The following is a 19,886-nucleotide window of genomic DNA, read 5'->3' as shown; positions in this document are numbered from 1 at the left end:
CATTTACCAACACCTTAAGAAGCACAACCATCCTTTTAAATATTTAGCAGTTCAACCTTTAGAAGAAGTAAATAAGCAGCCTGGTGAATCGCATTCAAAGTTTGTACGATCAAGGAAAATAATTGAATTAAATTGGATTGAAAAATTACAGACAGTTTACCCTCTCGGTCTAAATGATAATTTCATGGGAATTGGTAATATATCTAGAACCAATTCTGTTAACATTTTGGATATAGTTTCTAAAACTGTTCGTAAAAACCGTTCTCACGGTCGTAGAACAAACCGCAATCAAAGAAAATTTCGGGCCAATCGTACCAATATTTCGGACCTAATTTCTATTTCAAAAAACAACGGCAGATATTATCTGTTAACAAAACTTTGTTCGTTACTGGTTAATAAGTTAAATAAAATTTTGGAGGAGTGCAACACGATTTCATATAGCAGTCCTAAGTATGAAATTGTTCAAATTATTATGGCATATTGTTATTCTAAATTATTTCCCAAAATTGATCGCCCTGAAGATCATAAAAAACATTTTATTAAAATTAAGTATGTCAATAAAGGCTTTGATTTTGTAAATATTGCCGGTATATTTAACGATCATTCTGTTAAAGAACAAATTCTTGGATATTTTGACAATACTGAGCTACCTCTTATTTGTTATATTTACAAGAAATCTACCCGGAAATTTGTGTTTAATTATAGTCAATTGTGTAAAGATGTTAATATCAGTGAAAATACACCTACTTCATGTAATTGCAGTAATTCCGAATATATTTATGGACCCATTTCCCATGTTATAACAGGAGATCTTAACATCGTTCAAGACCGAGAGTTAAAATCATTCCTCAGTAAAGGACCTAAATATCGTCCCCGTCAATTATTAATTGGAATGAGTGTCGTAATATCATCCACCACTCACTCCATACTTACTGTATGAAATGGATAAAACGGGAAAAAGCTAACAAAAAATCTGTGGACTCTTTTTTTAATTCAGTAATGAAGATAGTTGATATACGTATTCAACATTTTAAAGAACATTTTACTATTAACAATAACCACAATAAACCTGTTTCTCGTATCAAACATAAACTAAAAGAACTAGCCAAGGAATTTGTTTTTGTCCCGGCCGATAAAGCTACTAATAATATTATTATTGTTTGACGTAAATTTTACATTGAGGTTCTGAAAAAGGAAATCACCAATTCACCAACATTCCAACTGACTCCATTTTCAGAAAATGAAATCTGTTACAAACATAAACTTTTAGCCACCGCTTTACAAGCAGAGCCAAATACAATGAAAGTCCCAACTTTGTATTGGCTTCCGAATTGGCTACACAAAACCCCTTACAAATATAGATTTATTTCGTCTTCAAGCCATTGTTCAACTACTAAATTGTCTATTCTTCTTACCAGCACACTTGGTACAATTAAAAACCTTATAATAAATTGTTCAAATAAGGCCTTCAAAAATAGTGGAATAATTTACTTTTGGAGTGTCAAGAACTCGTTGGAAGTACTTGATAAATTGCATGCTTATATTGGTGATTTTGAATCTGTTCAAAGTTTTGATTTTTCTACCCTGTATACCACATTGCCTCATATTCTCATTAAGGAAAAATTCACACACCTAATAAAATGGGCATTCAAAAAATCAGAATGTGAATATATATGTTCCAACTCTTTTAGGTCACTTTTTAGTAGCAATAAACAAAAAAACTATGTTAATTGGACATGCTTTGATACTATATATGCCCTTGAATTTTTACTAGATAACATTTTTGTTCGCTTTGGGGATTCTGTATATCGTCAGATTATCGGAATTCCAATGGGGACCAACTGTGCACCACTTATTGCGGACCTCTTTTTGTATTGTTATGAGTTACAATTTATGACAAAAATCAGCAAAGACCCATCAAAACAACATCTGATAAGCAAATTTAATAATACTTTTAGATATTTGGATGATATTTTGGCTCTCAATAATGACGACTTCAGTATGTATATTAATGAATTTATCCTGCTGAACTTACTTTAAATAAAGCTAATACTAACAATGACCACTGCCCTTTCCTCGATCTTGATATCTATATCACTAACGGAAAGCTGAATACTAAAATTTATGATAAAAGGGATGATTTTTCATTTCCTATCGTTAATTATCCGTTTTTAGATGGTGACATTCCCTTGTCACCATCTTACGGTGTTTATATATCTCAACTTGTACGATTTGCTCATGTATGTAACAATGTTTTAGATTTTAACGAGAGAAATTTATGTATTACTGAAAAATTATTACACCAGGGTTTTCGATATCACAAACTAGTCAAAACATTTACTAAATTTTATCATCGGTATAAAGACATCATTCATAAATATAGCTCAACATGCAGACTTCTTATACGTTCAGGTATTTCACATCCAATTTTTTATGGAAATATTCTGTATAAAGCACAAAGGTGTCAGTATTCACCTCAGAAACTTACAAAACCTTTGAATAGACTTATTAAGAAGGGATATAATTACGATACTGTTGTCAAGTCATTAAAGATTGCATATTTTGGCGTTAATATTGAGTCACTGATAAGGTCTTTGCGTCAGAACTAAACACATTTATTCTAAAAACAGTTGTTGGCATGACACGGGTTATGTTCTTCTCATATATGTTATGATGGTATGATACTAAACCCCTAACGGGAAAGATTGTGCCTGATGTTCATATGATGAAATCATAATCTTTCAGTCAGTTTAATTGAAGTCTGGAGCTGGCATGTCAGTTAACTGCTAGTAGTCTGTTGTTATTTATGTATTATTGTCATTTTGTTTATTTTCTTTGGTTACATCTTCTGACATCAGACTCGGACTTCTCTTGAACTGAATTTTAATGGTTACATCTTCTGACATTAGACTCGGACTTCTCTTGAACTGAATTTTAATGTGCGTATTGTTATACTTTTACTTTTCTACATTGGTTAGAGGTATAGGGGGAGGGTTGAGATCTCACAAACATGTTTAACCCCGCCACATTATTGCGCCTGTCCCAAGTCAGGAGCCTCTGGCCTTTGTTAGTCTTGTATTATTTTAATTTTAGTTTCTTGTGTACAATTTGGAAATTAGTATGGCGTTTATTATCACTGAACTAGTATATATTTGTTTAGGGGCCAGCTGAAGGACGCCTCCGGGTGCGGGAATTTCTCGCTACATTGAAGACCTGTTGGTGACCTTCTGCTGTTGTTTTTTATTTGGTCGGATTGTTGTCTCTTTGACACATTGCCCATTTCCATTCTCGATTTTATAATACCCCCGCTTTAAAAAAGGGGGGGTATACTGTTTTACCTCTGTCTGTCCGTCCGTCCGTCCGTCCGTCAGTCAGTCCGTCCCATGAAACTTTCGTCACATTTTTCTCAGGAACTACACATCCACCCTTTCTGTAATTTGGTATCAACATTTATATATGTCAGCCATACCGTGTGATGCGTTTTCAGATTCATCACTTGACAACTTCCTGTTTACCGAACACTTGTATGATTTTACACATGATAGCCAAGTTGAAAATTTTCGTCACATTTTTCTCAGGAACTACAATACAAGGATTTCTGAAATTTGGTTTCAGGGTTTATCTAAGTCAGCTATACCGTGTGATGCGTTTTCAGATTGATCACTTGACAACTTCCTGTTTACCGAACACTTGTATGATTTTACACATGATAGCCAAGTTGTAAATTTTCGTCACATTTTTCTCAGGAACTACACATCCACCCTTTCTGTAATTTGGTATCAACATTTATATATGTCAGCTATACCGTGTGATGCGTTTTCAGATTCATCACTAGACAACTTCCTGTTTACCGAACACTTGTATGATTTTACACATGACAGCCAAGTTGAAAATTTTCGTCACATTTTTCTCAGGAACTACAATACAAGGATTTCTGAAATTTGGTTTCAGGATTTATATAAGTCAGCTATACCGTGTGATGCGTTTTCAGATTCATCACTCGACAACTTCCTGTTTACCGAACACTTGCATATTTTTACACTATTAATATTATCCACTTGCGGCGGGGGTATCATCAGTGAGCAGTAGCTCGCAGTTTCACTTGTTTACTTCTTATTACCACAAAACACAGATCAAGTGTTAATTTTGGTGACGTCACTTTCACCATTCTAGAGTTATGCCCATTTACAGACTGAAAAATTACTGAATTGTTGCGTTCGTTCTATAACTTTAGTTTGTCCCATCCAAATGGTATGTAATTTATACACAATGCTCATAACCACAAAACAAAGGTCAAGTTTGTTTTTTGGTGACATCACTTTTACCATTCAAGAGTTATGTTCCTTAACAAATGAAAACAACTGCTGATTTTTTTTATTTCCAATCTCTTACTTATGTTTATCTCAACCAAGATATATATAAGTAATGCTTATTACCACAAAACTTAGTTTAAGTTCACATATTATACTTTTTTTCACTTTTACAGTTCTTGAGTTAAGTCCCTTTAAATCAGTTTTATGATATCTGTTTATTTGTGAACAGATTTTGATGAGAATTGGCGGAAAGGAGAATCCTGTTAATAAAGATATTAGATTGAGTCATGTCCTGTGTAAACAAGTTAAGAAGATTCTTGACCATTTAAAAGGTAATCTATGGATTTATTAAATATGGCTGAACAAATTATATGATACTTTATATTAGGATATTATGTGCTTACATATATTTTATAAATCATTAAATCTAGTATTAATTTTACTTTTATTGTTCAGCTTCTTGCAGACCCAGCTGGTACTCTATTCAAGTAATACTAGGGCACAAGCTCTTAAATATGACAAAGAAAATTAAAAGTTCACTGTATTGAAAATTGAAGTAAAGTTTCTTAGTCAATAAAGTCATATTTGAAGATGTGGTATTATTGCCAAAAATATAAGAAAACTATCCACTAAATGCAGAATTACTGTACACGTTTTAGGATATAAATAATTACAATTCGACTGTCAACAATGAGAAAAATCCATCAATTATTAAGGTCCCAGGATTGCAAAGTGTGATCTACTGTAAATCCGAAATTATTGCGATGTTTGTTTGCTATTGCGAAATTCGACAGAGTTGTAAACAATAATTTAAACTCACATTTTGAAATATTTTATATGAATTAAACAGAATTTGTCAAGTAATCGAAAAAAGTAAAATTTCATTTTAGTCCAAAATGACAAAATCGAAATAATAAATGTGCGCAATGATTTCTGAACTTACAGTAAATCAAATGAGAAAAGCAGCAAATGCAACCTGTTGGACACAAAATCAAAAACAAAAAATCCTAAAAACGATTGTGACAGGCAGCAACACAGATATCAACAGCTGATCAGCAGGTTGTATAAATGAAATACTCTTTCAATCAGTTTATTTAATTCGTGTGAGCTGTACTCTAAAACCGTCAATCTCGTGAACAAATGGTTATGGAATTACATAATGATTAGAAAGCTGGATCAAGGTTAAGAACCTCGGACACTACATCCAGGAAAACTAAACTGGCTCTTGAATGGAAACAAAAGCCTCCGTCTACCAGGGGACGAGATGCCAAGCGTTTCACCCAGGGGATGGACCTCGAAAAAGACGTTGGTTCTGCAAAAACCCCTAACCCTACCACCAGTACAAGCGTAGATAACATCTGTCAGACACAAGCCAGGGATACAGTTATTGGTGTTTCACTTACACCAACAAAATATTGTAGACCAGATGCACTCAACATCAAGACAGATACTGTCACTAGTCCGTACAACTCCCAGTACACCAACCAAAACTAGAAGTAAGCGTTGTAGGATAGACTTTACAGAGGGTTTTGATGTCGATGGCGCGACCTACATCGCACACCATCACACACATCGCCAATACCCTTGCCAGATCCAGAAGCCATTCGAACTGCCTTCGCCCTACTAGAACAGCCAGACACTCCGTACCAACCTCAACCACAAGGTCGGAGCAAGATGAAAAATGACAGAACAGCATATCCAACACTGCAAGAATAGGTTATTGTAGTCCGCAATATCTATTTAAATATCCAGACGTTAAAATCAAACATCATCATCATTTAGTTTAATTAAGGTCTTGAGCTGGCATGTCAGTAACTAATAGTATTCGATTGTTTATTTATGTCTTAATGTCATTTTGTTTAGTTTCTTTTGTTACCTTTCCTGACATCCGACTCAGACTTCTATTGGACTGTTTTATTATGCGTATTGTTGTACGCTTGTTTTTTTCTATATTGGCTAGAGGTATAGAGGATGGTTGAGATCTCAAGAAACATGTTCACCCCGTTGCAAGTTTGCGCTTCTCCCAAGTCAAGAGCCTCTGGCCTTTGTTAGTCTTGTTTGGTTTTTAAATTTAGTTTCTTGTGCATAATTCGGAGTTTTGTATGACGTTCATTATCACTGAACTAGTAACATATTTGTTTAGTGTTTAGTGGCCAGCTAAAGGACTCCCTCCGTTTGTGGGAGTTTCTCACTGCGTTGAAGACCCATTGGTTGACGTCGGTTGTTGTCTGCTTTATGGTCAGGTTGTTGTCTCTTTGACACATTGCCATTCCTATTTTCAATTTAATTGTAATATCTGGTCAAAATAAGAGTTAAATTCGTTGAAAATTGTGGAGAGTACCCCTCAGTTAAGAGCCCTTGTATCACCTTTTTGAGTGATTAATATAGCAATTTTACCTGACCATATCGGGAAATAGGTATTTAGTCGGATCTTAACACGTACTTGTGATTTGGTTAAACCGGTTTTGTTATAAATATACGGAGAAATGTCGAAATGTTCAGGACTTAATTAAATCCGTATTTCGGTAGGATGGTGCAAGCATACGATTTTTATTGCGTCTTACACTTTGAGAAACGAATGATCTTTAACTACTTTATTCAAATATTGTGTAAAAACATTAATTTTGAGCTTTGAAAGTCAAGTGACTCGATCATTTTCCTGAGATAGTTTTAAAAAATTGCAAAGAAATATTTTTATAGTGGGTTAGGTTTCATTAGTCTTCACTATCTATAGATAAACAACTTTTGGTTATATTTATAATTAAGAATCATCATTGAAGGTGGAGCACGATTGCGCAGTTAATTAATTCTATTGATGTGCCATTTGTATGCAAGAGTGACATTCCGTTGTATTATGTGCCAATTCGAAAAAGTTATGCGAGTATTCTCTCCCCTTAACAGGTTAATTATTTTATAATTAAGTTTACGTTTCTGATATAATTATACCCCATGCAACGAAGTTGCGGAGGGTATAATGTTTTTGACCCGTCCGTCTGTCCGTCCGTCCGTCAGTCCGTCCGTCCGTCAGTCCGTCAGTCCTGTTTCTTGTCATCGCAACTCCTCTCAAACCACACAACAGAATTTCACGAAACCTTTTCAGATAATAAGGACATACTATGTAGTTGTGCATATCGACGGGAAATTGTGATTCAATTTTTTTTCTAGGAGTTACGCCCCTTTGAACTTATTTACTTTAATGCAACAGTTTGTCATCGCAACTCCTCTCAAACCACGCAACAGAATTTCACGAAACCTTTTCAGATAATAAGGACATACTATGTAGATGTGCATATCGACAGGAAATTACGGTTCAATTTTTTTTCTAGGAGTTATGCCCCTTTGAACTTATTTGCTTCAATGTACTTCTGCAACAGTTTGTCATCTCAAATCCTCTGAAAACACACAACAGAATTTCATGAAATTTTGTAGATAATAAGGACATACTATGTATATTGACAGGAAATTATTATTCAATATTTTTTCTTATACAATTTTTTTTCTTATACTTATTTAATTTCTCCAGTGACAATGTGGGGACATGGGGTATGTGAGCGTGCTCATTAAGGTTCTTTAATTTTGAATAATTACAAAATGTATACATTCAATATATTTCAGTTTTTGTTATTGGTGTATCAAAAACATCTAATGATAATCACAGAAAGGGACCGGCGAGCAATTTTTAATTGTAGCTTATTCAACCTTAAAACAATTTTCCACTATAAACGAATGTTACTTTATTCAAATATAAGGACTTAGTTAGCTAAATCTACAAATTTTATTAGATATTATAATTTTTATTACAATAGTTTAATATGCTAATTAATAGATAGCATCCTGACGAAAATCTGCCCATATCTTATAAAGTCCATTTTACTTGTGACATTCTTAATTCCTCCCTCAATCATGGTCTACTTCTTCTAGCAGGAATTAGCTTTTGCATTAATTGTTGACATTTTGTCCTGAACCAGAATGAAATGTTGATACTGCACGTAAAGATAACAACTATCAATCAATTATAAAACCATAAATTATATCAAATGTTTCTTGATGAGTCCCCTCAATTTTGAGAAACAATATCCTGTGGATCATGTGATTGATGATTGTTTAAAAGGGGTTTGTCGCAAGCAAAAAGTCTTATTTCAAAAGTTGTAGTTTGTTGCTGTATATCATATTTGTTTTCCTTTCATTGTTTTGTACATATACCAGTCTGTTACTTTTGTCATTTGAATGTTTTACATTGATCATTATGTGGCCTTTATAGCTGACTATTGGCTAATTAGTTGTCTGATGTCAAATGTAACCAGTTTTAATTGTCTGTTGTCAGACGAATGAATAAGTTTCAGTTAGCTGATGTCAAATGTAAAGATGTTAAGTTTTTCTGATCAGATTCAGTTGCTTTATTCATGTTAGTTGTCTGATGTTAAAAGTGGAGATGTTCAGTTCTTTTATCAGCTTTAGTTGTTTTATGCATGTTAGTTGTCTGATGTCAAATGTAAAGATGTTAAGTTTTCTGATCAGCTTTAGTTGTTTTATTTATGTAAGTTGTCTGATGTTAAAAGTAATCCCTTTCAGTTTCCTTTTGTCAAATGTAATAAGTTTTAGTTATTTGATTTCAATTGTAAAAAGTTTTAGGTATTTGAATTCAATTGAAATCAGTTTTTTTAGATGGCTGATGTTAAATGTAATTAGCTGAAGTTGTTAGGTGTCAAATGTTATCAGTTGTAGTTGTCCGATATTAAATGAAATCAGTTTTGAGACGTCTATATCAAATGTTATTAGATTTAGATGGCTGAAGTTAAATGTAATCTGTTTTAGTTGTTGGACGTTAAATGTAGTCAGTTATAGTTGTCAGAATTCAGATGTCAAAAGTAATTAGTTTTAGTTGACTGATTTTGAATTGTCATCAGTTTAAGTTCGCTGAAATTAAATATAAGCTGTTTTATTTGGCTGATTTTGAATTGCAATCAGTTTTAGTTGGCTAAAATTAAATGTTATCTGTTTTAGTTGGTTGATGTTAACTGTAGTCAGTTTAAGTTGTCAGAATTCAGATGTCAAAATTAATTAGTTTTAGTTGGCTGATTTTGAATTATAATTAGTTTTAGTTGGCTTAAGTTACAAGTAATCTGTTTTAGTTGGCTGATGTTGCATTGTACTCAGTATTAATTGGCTGATGTTAAATGTATTCAGTTGTAGTTTGCTGAAGTCAAATGTATTCAGTTTTAGTTGTCAGATGCTTAATGTAATCAGTTTTAGTTGTTTGATGAGAAATGTAATCAGTTCTAGATGTCAGAAGTCAAATATAATCAGTTCTAGTTGTCAGATGTGAAATGTAATCAGTTTTAGTTTTCAGATGTCGAATGTAATCAGTTTTAGTTGTCACATGTCAAATGTATTCAGTTTTAGTTGTCACATGTCAAATGTAATCAGTTTTAGTTGTCACATGTCAAATGTAATCAGTTTTAGTTTTCAGATGTCGAATGTAATCTGTTTTAGTAGTCAGAAGTCAAATGTATTCAGTTTTAGTTGTCAGATGTTAAATGTAATCTGTTTTAGTTGTCAGATGTCAAATGTAATCAGTTCTAGGTGTCAGAAGTCAAATGTAATCAGTTTTAGTTTTCAGATGTAAAATGTAATAAGTTTTAGTTTTCAGATGTCGAATGTAATCTGTTTTAGTAGTCAGAAGTCAAATGTATTCAGTTTTAGTTGTCAGAAGTCAAATGTAACCAGTTTTAGTTGTCAGATGTTAAATGTTATCAGTTTTAGTTGTCAGATGCTAAATGTAATCAGTTTTAGTTGTCAGATGCAATTAGTTTTAGTTGTCAGAAGTCAAATGTAATAAGTTTTGGATGTCAGATGTTAAATGTTATCTGTTTTAGTTGTCAGATGCTAAATGTAATCAGTTTTAGTTGTCAGATGCAATTAGTTTTAGTTGTCAGAAGTCAAATGTAATAAGTTTTGGATGCCTGATAGAAATGTTTTCAGTTTTAGATGCCTGATAGAAATGTTTTCAGTTTTTGGATGCCTGATAGAAATGTTTTCAGTTTAAGATTCCTGATAGAAATGTTTTCAGTTTTAGATGCCCGATAGAAATGTTTTCAGTTTTAGATGCGGGATAGAAATGTTTTCAGTTTTAGATGCCTAATGGAAATGTTTTCAGTTTGAGATACCTGATAGAAATGTTTTCAGTACCATACATCTGTTATACATGTCCATAGTAACATATATTTGAAATAACTGTAATCATTATCAAATGCCTGGTTAAAACTGTTATAAATGTTTGATGATTTGATGTATATGGAATAAGTATGTGATTCCATAATTTAACATGTTACCAGTACCAGATGTATGAAGTCATATTTGATTAATATGTTTCTAAACCTTGTGACTGCTTTTTGAGAATAACTATTGATTACTTATTTTCTTTAATAGTCTATATTTTAATTATTCCAGAGAAAGAGGAAAAAGAAACTGAAGAGGAAGAAGTTATCCCAAGGAATATAAGAGGTATGTTAGTAGTTCATGTAGTGTTGATATTTTCTAACTTGCCAATCGAAATGACAGCAGTGATGCAAAGTATGGAATTTCTATTGCAGCATAACGGCCAAAATAAGTTTTTATTTTATTACAATAGTTTATATTGTAGATGGTTGAAGAGAGACAAAATATATTAAAGGGATATACAAACTAATAAAGCGATAAAGTAATCTGACAATGCCATGGCAACGAATAGAAACAATGATAAGACAAATATCAATAGACAACACGAACTGCATAACAAACACATTTAAAACCCCAAAGAAATCTGGTGGTAATGGTAATGTGTTCAGGGAAGAGTAAAAGTGGTATACCTTATTTTTGAAGAAGATCCCTATTTTATAATGTATATGTCAAAGGTCCAGAATGTTATAGCATTAAATACAATGTGCCTAATTTAAGTTATCAGTTGTCTACTTGTAGGCTTTTTATTCTTGAAGGTATAATTATCAAATTGTTGTATTTTTATTGAAACTTTATATAGTAGATTCTTAAAAAGCAAAAATGATATGCAAAATAAAATCAACCAACAAGATAAATTGCTAGGAGATAACGAGGATATTATACCAACTTTTATGTGGTTTTTATCCTATTATCTTTTATCTTTAATGGATAAACTTAGACGTATTAATTATAGAATAATCAACAACACAAATTCAACATAAACTAGGCAAAAAAGGAAAAATAACTTGCTTGTTAGATCATTTATAGTTTAATAATAATAAGTAAATGGAATAGTTAGCTAACATTATTTCATAGAGAACAAAAGTTTTCTCTATTTAAATCAAATATGCACATTTTCTGACAATTTCAACAGGAAGAATGGTTAACATGTCATTACCTTGTATGACCACCTTTTTTGCATTTCTTACCACCCTTGCATTTCTTACCTTGATGATAATTCTGGAGACATTGCTGGCCATGGCAACACACGAATATGGTTATATTCCAAAAAGGTCATCGAAATGTCTACCACGTGACAACGGGCGTTAATGTTTTGCTTAAAAACACAGTTAAAATAATGTCCTTGGAGAAACGGGAGAACATCTGGTATGAGAATTTCTTCCCTATGCCTTGTTGCATTTAATTTACAAACGATGATTTTGAGCTTGGTGCGTTCCTGGTAGATTATTCCACCAACATCAGACAAAATGTTCATTGCGACTGCGGTTGTGCAGTTTGTGACACGTCTACCAATCGATTCCTAAGATGAATAATGCGAATGTGCCTGTTTGACGTAACAACGTTTCATGTGGCATGCCACTTTTGGGGTGATTATTTGTTGTGCCAGTATCTCTAAGACGAGTCTTAAGCCATGCAATAGTCATTCTATAAACATTAAAATGCACTTGATTAATTCTCGCTGGGAACAACGCAATAGCTCGTTCTCTCTAATTTTGGCATAAACGTGGCATTGATTAACATGTAAAAGAGGGACAAAATATACCAAAGGGACAGTATAACTCATAAATGGAAAATAAACTGATAAGGCTATGGCTAAAAACAAAAAGACACATAGTACATATGACACAACATTTTAAACTAAAGAATAAGCAACACGAACCCCACCAAAAACTAGGGGTGATCTCAGGTGCTTCAGAAGAGCTCTACATGTAGCACCCGTCGTGTTGCTTATGTGAAAAGAAATCCGGTAAATAGTCTTTATTCGGTAGGTCCCATTCATGAAAGGGAAGGGGATAGTAGTTACGATGTAAGTTTCTCTATTTATACCCCCGCTTTAAAAAAGGGGGGGTATACTGTTTTACCTCTGTCTGTCAGTCCGTCCGTCCATCAGTCCGTCAGTCAGTCGTCCCATGAAACTTTCGTCACATTTTTCTCAGGAACTACACATCCACCCTTTCTGTAATTTGGTATCAACATTTATATATGTCAGCCATACCATGTGATGCGTTTTCAGATTCATCACTTGACAACTTCCTGTTTACCGAACACTTGTCTGATTTTACACATGATAGCCAAGTTGAAAATTTTCGTCACATTTTTCTCAGGAACTACAATACAAGGATTTCTGAAATTTGGTTTCAGGATTTATATGTCAGCTATACCGTGTGATGCGTTTTCAGATTCATCACTCAACTACTTCCTGTTTACCGAACACTTGTATGATTTTACACATGATAACCAAGTTAAAAATTTTCGTCACATTTTTCTCAGGAACTACAATACAAGGATTTCTGAAATTTGGTTTCAGGATTTTTATAAGTCAGCTATACCGTGTGATGCGTTTTCAGATTCATCACTCGACAACTTCCTGTTTACCGAACACTTGCATATTTTTACACTATTAATATTATCCACTTGCGGCGGGGGTATCATCAGTGAGCAGTAGCTCGCAGTTTCACTTGTTTTTAATGTGACCCTTTTGTTACAATCGTGTTCCACGGAAATAATAACCAATAGGAAAATTAGATCCCATCTCTATATACTTGTAAACAAAAAATTTAAATGTTTGAAATCAGAAAATAATATCATGTCATTTCCGATATTTTTACAAATGAGTAAATTTGATAGATAAATCATTCAGGTTACTAGTTTTAATCTTGAAAATATTTGAAATCAATATATGTGATTTTTTTTCAAATCAAAAACCAATGTAATGTTTCTTTTTGGTTTTTTTAGCGTAGTATATATGACAATATGGATGAAATCGTCATTCTCCTATTTTTTTTAAAATTGTGTCTTATTTTCCTTAAACTGGTAAAGATTAGTGATATAACTCTCTTCAGCTTCTATGTTTGCTATCCATGTATGCTTTATCTGATATTCGGTCACTTTCTAAGTATTCTAACTTTGAGATAGTTTTTGTCTTTCAATGATTCTCATAATATTAAGGGTAATATTAGTGTTTTAAAAAATATGATTTGCTCATTGTTGTATTCTTTCCGAAAGAGGGAAATTTCCATTTATCTCTTAAATTGCAACTTTAATGTATTAATAATAGAGGGTCGACGTTATCAGTAAATGTTGGTGCATGATGATAAAATGTACACTTCCTTTTTGAAGATAAGAATCCCCCCGATTTTGAATCATGTTATTTTTGGAAAAACAATAAATATTTGGGATCTCTAAAGAATCAGGATATTTTGACGAATCACAGTAAAATTTTAACCAATTTGAAGCTAACGGTAAGGGAAAAATGACCATTTGACGCCTGACGGTAAAGGATATTCCTACCTTTATAATAGATTAAAGAAATAATTCATGGAGGCTTGAATATATCGTGATTTTACCACATGTTTCCGTTGTCCCTTTATGACAAATATTTTACTCTGAGCGATATATTCATGCCCCCATGAATTATTTCAATTCTAATAGACAAATACAGCAATTGTTTTGGATCAAAGCGCTCTACACAGCTACTTTTGCATAGGTACTATTTCTGTACTAAAAATCTGTAGTACTGGAAATTTACTTCTAATATTTAGTACTATTTCTTTACTTTAGAAGTATTGAAATATTTAGGTACTTGTATTTTCCAGTACTTGATTTGTACTTAAAATATTGGTACAAAAATGATACCAAAATTGATCACAGTATTCCATGTTAAACATCCTAACTTTAAGAGATTTGAAATAGACAAACTTTCAAATTGCTAAAAAAATGTGACCGTGCAACCTCAAATCTGTAGTACTTAAATTTTAAGTACAAATCAAGTACTGTAAAATACAAGTACCTAAATATTACAATAATTTTTAAGTAACAAAATAGTACTGAATATTAAAAGTAGATTTCCAGTACTACAGATTTTTGGTACAGAAATAGTACCTATTCAAAAGTAGCTGTGTAGGTGAAGGCATTCTTTGCCGTTCCTATGAATAAACGCACTTTTGAATTGACGTAAAAGAACGGAGCAGTGACTATTTACAATAAAATATTTAGATAAGTTTGGATGAATCTAAATGATAGTTGTATTTCTATGTCTTATAAGTATACAAAAAGTGCTTATATAACACATTTTAGCATCGTTTGTTTACGTTTCATTGTTTGTGATGATTTTCGGTTTCACAAGCGTGTATTTTCCCGTAAAATGCGTATATTCTGACGTCATAGTTCTATATCATCGGGTAGCTCATTCATAAAAAACGCAAATGACGTGGGAGTACGATCGGAACAGCCCAAACAATATATTTATGTTTTACCACAGGTGTGTATTCAAAGCTTTTGATGGACGTTATGTTACGTTATGTTAGAATCTTGAATTGATTTTCTTTTATTGATAAGAATCATTTTTTTTTTTTTTCAGAGCAGATAAAAAATCAAATAGAAGACTGGGAACAGAAAGATAAGAAGTTTGTGTCTACAAGAGCAAGCGATTATGTCATGAAAACTGTACAGGACAACAGTTGTGTGACTTTAACTGCCCCAGCAGGAGTTGGGAAATCTTTTATCAGTAGACATACAGCGCTTGTTTTACAGAAGAAAGGATACAAAATAATACCAGTGGAATTACCAACAGAGATAAAGACTTATTATCAGCCTGGTAAGCAGACAGTCTTCATTGTAGATGATATTTGTGGAAATTACACTGCCAACCAACAACAAATAGAGAGTTGGAAACAACTGTTACCTGTGATTCACAGAGTTATTGCAGACAAATGTTGTAAGATTATTGTATCGTGTAGGTTACAAGTCTATAAAGATGATAAGTTTAAGATACTAACACCTTTTCTATCTTGTGAATGTAACTTGGTATCATATGAATTATGTCTTACATCTGATGAGAAAACAAATATAGCAAAAACCTATATTGGTACAAATGTAAAAGATATTGATGATTTATCACAAAACAGTGATTTTTTTCCACTTTTATGCTACTTATATCACGAAAAAAAAAGTTCAGATGTGAAAGAATTTTTCAGAAATCCTTTTGTGGTCTATAAAAATGAGCTAGACAGGTTAAGTGAGAATGGGGATGAAGGGAACTTTAAGATGTGTAGTCTTGCTTTGTGTATTCTCTTTAATAATCAGCTAGAAGAAAAATGGTTCCAGGGTAAAGCGACGGATGAACAACGACAGATCATAAATGACACATGTGAGGCTTGTGGATTTAACAGTATACCAAAGGAAAAATTAAAGAAATCACTTGACACCCTAGATGGTACATTTATATGTAAACAGAATGGAATTTATAGAACTGTACATGACAAACTGTTTGATTTCCTTGCTAATTACTTTGGTCAGAAAATGATTGAATGTTTGATAGATCATGGTGATAGTGAATTGGTACATGAACGTTTTATTTGGCAGAAATCAATAGATGAGCTGAACAGTAGTATAGACTTTATTATTGAAATACCTGATGATTATTTAAAATCATATCTACAAAGGTTGATAAAGGACTGGTCAGCAGGAAAGGTGTCAGATGTGTTTGATAACAATAATATGAAGGAATCATCATTCAGACAACAGTTATTACAGTACTTACAACAACTAGATGTATCACAACAAGTAACATTAGCCAGTACCAAGGATACAGTGAGATCAAAAGAAGAGTATGGATCAGGTAATACCCCACTAATAGATACTTGTTATGAAGGTTATCATGATATGGTAGAATGGCTGCTACATAATGATGTAGATGTGGATCAGCGTAAAGATGATGGGATTACTGGACTGTGCATGGCAAGTGGTGAAGGACATACTGATATAGTAAAGTTACTGTTAGAGAAGAATCCTGATGTAGATCTATGTAACAATGATGGCTGGAGTCCTCTGAATACAGCAAGTGCTAAAGGACATACTGATATAGTAAAGTTACTGTTAGAGAAGAATCCTAATGTAGATCTATGTGACAACGATGGCTGGAGTCCTCTGAATTCAGCAAGTGATGAGGGACATACTGAAATAGTAAAGTTACTGTTAGAGAAGAATCCTAATGTAGATCTATGTAACAAGGATGGCTGGAGTCCTCTGAATACAGCAAGTGCTAAAGGTCATACTGATATAGTAAAGTTACTATTAGAGAAGAATCCTAATGTAGATCTATGTGACAATGATGGCTGGAGTCCTCTGAATTCAGCAAGTGATGAGGGACATACTGATATAGTAAAGTTACTGTTAGAGAAGAATCCTAATGTAGATCTATGTTACAATGATGGCTGGAGTCCTCTAAATGCAGCAAGTGATGAGGGACATACTGATATAGTAAAGTTACTGTTAGAGAAGAATCCTAATGTAGATCTATGTAACAATGATGGCTGGAGTCCTCTGAATTCAGCAAGTCACGAAGGCCATACTGATGTAGTAAAGTTACTGTTAGAGAAGAATCCTAATGTAGATTTATGTAACAAGAGTGGCTGTAGTCCTCTGAAATCAGCAAGTGCAACAGGACATACTGAAATAGTAAAGTTACTGTTAGAGAAGAATCCTAATGTAGATCTATGTAACAATGATGGCTGGAGTCCTCTGAATTCAGCAAGTGCTAAAGGACATACTGATATAGTAAAGTTACTGTTAGAGAAGAATCCTAATGTAGATCTATGTAACAATGATGGCTGGAGTCCTCTGAAATCAGCAAGTGCTAAAGGACATACTGATATAGTAAAGTTACTGTTAGAGAAGAATCCTAATGTAGATCTATGTAACAATGATGGCTGGAGTCCTCTGAATTCAGCAAGTGCTAAAGGACATACTGATATAGTAAAGTTACTGTTAGAGAAGAATCCTAATGTAGATCTATGTAACAATGATGGCTGGAGTCCTCTGAAATCAGCAAGTGATGAGGGACATACTGGTGTAGTAAAGTTACTGTTAGAGAAGAATCCTAATGTAGATCTATGTAACAAGAATGGCTGGAGTCCTCTGAATACAGCAAGTGCTAAAGGACATACTGATATAGTAAAGTTACTGTTAGAGAAGAATCCTAATGTAGATCTATGTAACAATGATGGCTGGAGTCCTCTGAAATCAGCAAGTGATGAGGGACATACTGATATAGTAAAGTTACTGTTAGAGAAGAATCCTAATGTAGATCTATGTAACAATGATGGCTGGAGTCCTTTGAATTCAGCAAGTGCTAAAGGACATACTGATATAGTAAAGTTACTGTTAGAGAAGAATCCTAATGTAGATCTATGTAACAAGAATGGCTGGAGTCCTCTGAATTCAACAAGTACTAAAGGACATACTGATATAGTAAAGTTACTGTTAGAGAAGAATCCTAATGTTGATCTATGTAACATTGATGGCTTTACACCATTGATCTCCTCATGTATCAATAACCATACCAGTATAGTCCAGCTATTAATCAAACATAAACCAAACATTAATGCTCAGACATATGATGGAGGTAATGCTTTATATTTCAGTACACGGAAAGGAAACATAGAGATTACACAGATACTGTTAGAGAATGATGCTGACTGTAATATATGTGCTCATTGTAAACAAACAGTAACAGAAACAGTTAATAACAATCGATCAGAAACATTAGATGAATACAAACAATCGTTATTTGATAATTTGGTTCAAGATACATCATCACTTGCAACAGATTATGTCAGTAGTAAGTCAGTAGATTATGCCTTTGATTTAGAGACTGGTTCTTCTCCATTACACATTGCCTGTTTTATGGGTAGGGTAGATGTAGTTAAGTGTCTTCTGCACCACAATGCTTACATTAACATGACAAAAGATGATGGCACCTCTCCATTATTTTATGCATGTGAAGTAGGACATGGGGATATTGTATGTTTATTGTTAGAAAAAGGTGCAGATACACAGATATGTAGACTTGATGGGAAATCCCCTTTAAATATTGCAATAGATAACGGACATACATCTATTGTAAAGGTTTTAACAAATCACAACCAGAAGGATGAATAAATTTTTTGTTAACCCGTATTCATTTGGTCATGTAAATTTTGTTAAGACTAGAGATGGGGACCTTATCATGCTGTATCAGTGTTAATTTTTGAAATAAACCATTCTTTATTGTCGAAGGTAGAAGAGCTTTAATCAAGTTTTATAATTCAATTTGGAATTTTAAATGTTAGATGAGTATTTTTATTACAAACGTTTGTTCAAAATTGTTTATTTTTTAATGCTGTAGTTAATATTATTTATTTTGCGTCTTTGGTTTGATTTCTTTTTCCAGTACTTGAAATTGTGAATTAATATAACTTGTGTACATTTCTACAAATTAACCTGATTATAGATATGTTGTAAATAATATAATTTTTATATATTTCCACAGTTGAAGCTGTTTCTAAATATGTTGTAAATAATATAATTTTTATGTATTCAACAGTTTGACCTTTTTTTTTAAATATGTTGTAAATAATATAATGTTTATGTATTCAACAGTTTGACCTTTTTCTCATCACTTTGCGTCCGTCGTCGTCCGGTGTCGTCTGTTAACTTTTTACAAGCATCTTCTCCTCTGAAACTACAAGGCCAAATTTTACCAAACTTAGCCACAATCATCATTGAAGTATCATTTAAAAAAATGTGTCCGGTGACCCGGCCAACCAACCAAGATGGCTGCTATGGCTAAAAATAGAACATAGGGGTAAAATGTAGATTTTGGCTTATAACTCTGAAACCAAAGCATTAAGAGCAAATCTGACATGGGTTAAATTGTTCATCTAGTCAATATGTATCTGCTCTGAAATTTTCAGATGAATTGGACAATAGGTTGTTGGGTTGCTGCCCCACAATTGATATTTTTTAAAGATATTTTGCTGTTTTTTATTATTATCTTGAATATTAGTATAGATAGAGATAAACTGTCAAGAGCAATAATGTTCAGCATAGTAAGATTTACAAATAAGTCAACATGACCTTAATGGTCAATCGACCCCCTCAAAGAGTTATTGCCCTTTATAGTCAATTTTTTAACAATTTTCATTAGTTTTATAAATTTTTGTAAATTTTTACAAAATATTTTCCTCTGTGTAACTAAAGGGCCAAGTTTATTATAGATAGAGAAAACTGTAAGTTGCAAGAATGTTCAGTAAAGTAAGATCTACAAACACATCACCATCATCAAAACACAATTTTTGTCATGAATCCATCTAT

The 19,886-nt window shown here is 32.9% G+C and overlaps 1 protein-coding gene across 1 annotated transcript in view; it reads left to right on the top strand.

The window, feature by feature from the left end:
* LOC143084339 (uncharacterized) overlaps nt 1–18,692 on the top strand; it is a 38,791-nt gene extending 20,099 nt beyond the window's left edge. Inside the window, exons 8-10 of the mRNA XM_076260751.1 lie at nt 4,543–4,645; nt 10,764–10,817; nt 15,112–18,692. Coding sequence (XP_076116866.1) covers nt 4,543–4,645; nt 10,764–10,817; nt 15,112–18,692 — 3,738 coding nt within the window. The remainder of the gene's footprint in view (nt 1–4,542; nt 4,646–10,763; nt 10,818–15,111) is intronic.
* The last annotated feature ends 1,194 nt before the right edge of the window (nt 18,693–19,886 follow it).

Source organism: Mytilus galloprovincialis, chromosome 7 (assembly GCF_965363235.1).
Source record: "Mytilus galloprovincialis chromosome 7, xbMytGall1.hap1.1, whole genome shotgun sequence".
Classification (NCBI taxonomy): Eukaryota; Metazoa; Mollusca; class Bivalvia; order Mytilida; family Mytilidae; genus Mytilus; species Mytilus galloprovincialis.
The sequence above is the reverse complement of the archived record's forward strand: the minus strand, read 5'-3'. Positions and strand labels throughout refer to the sequence as shown.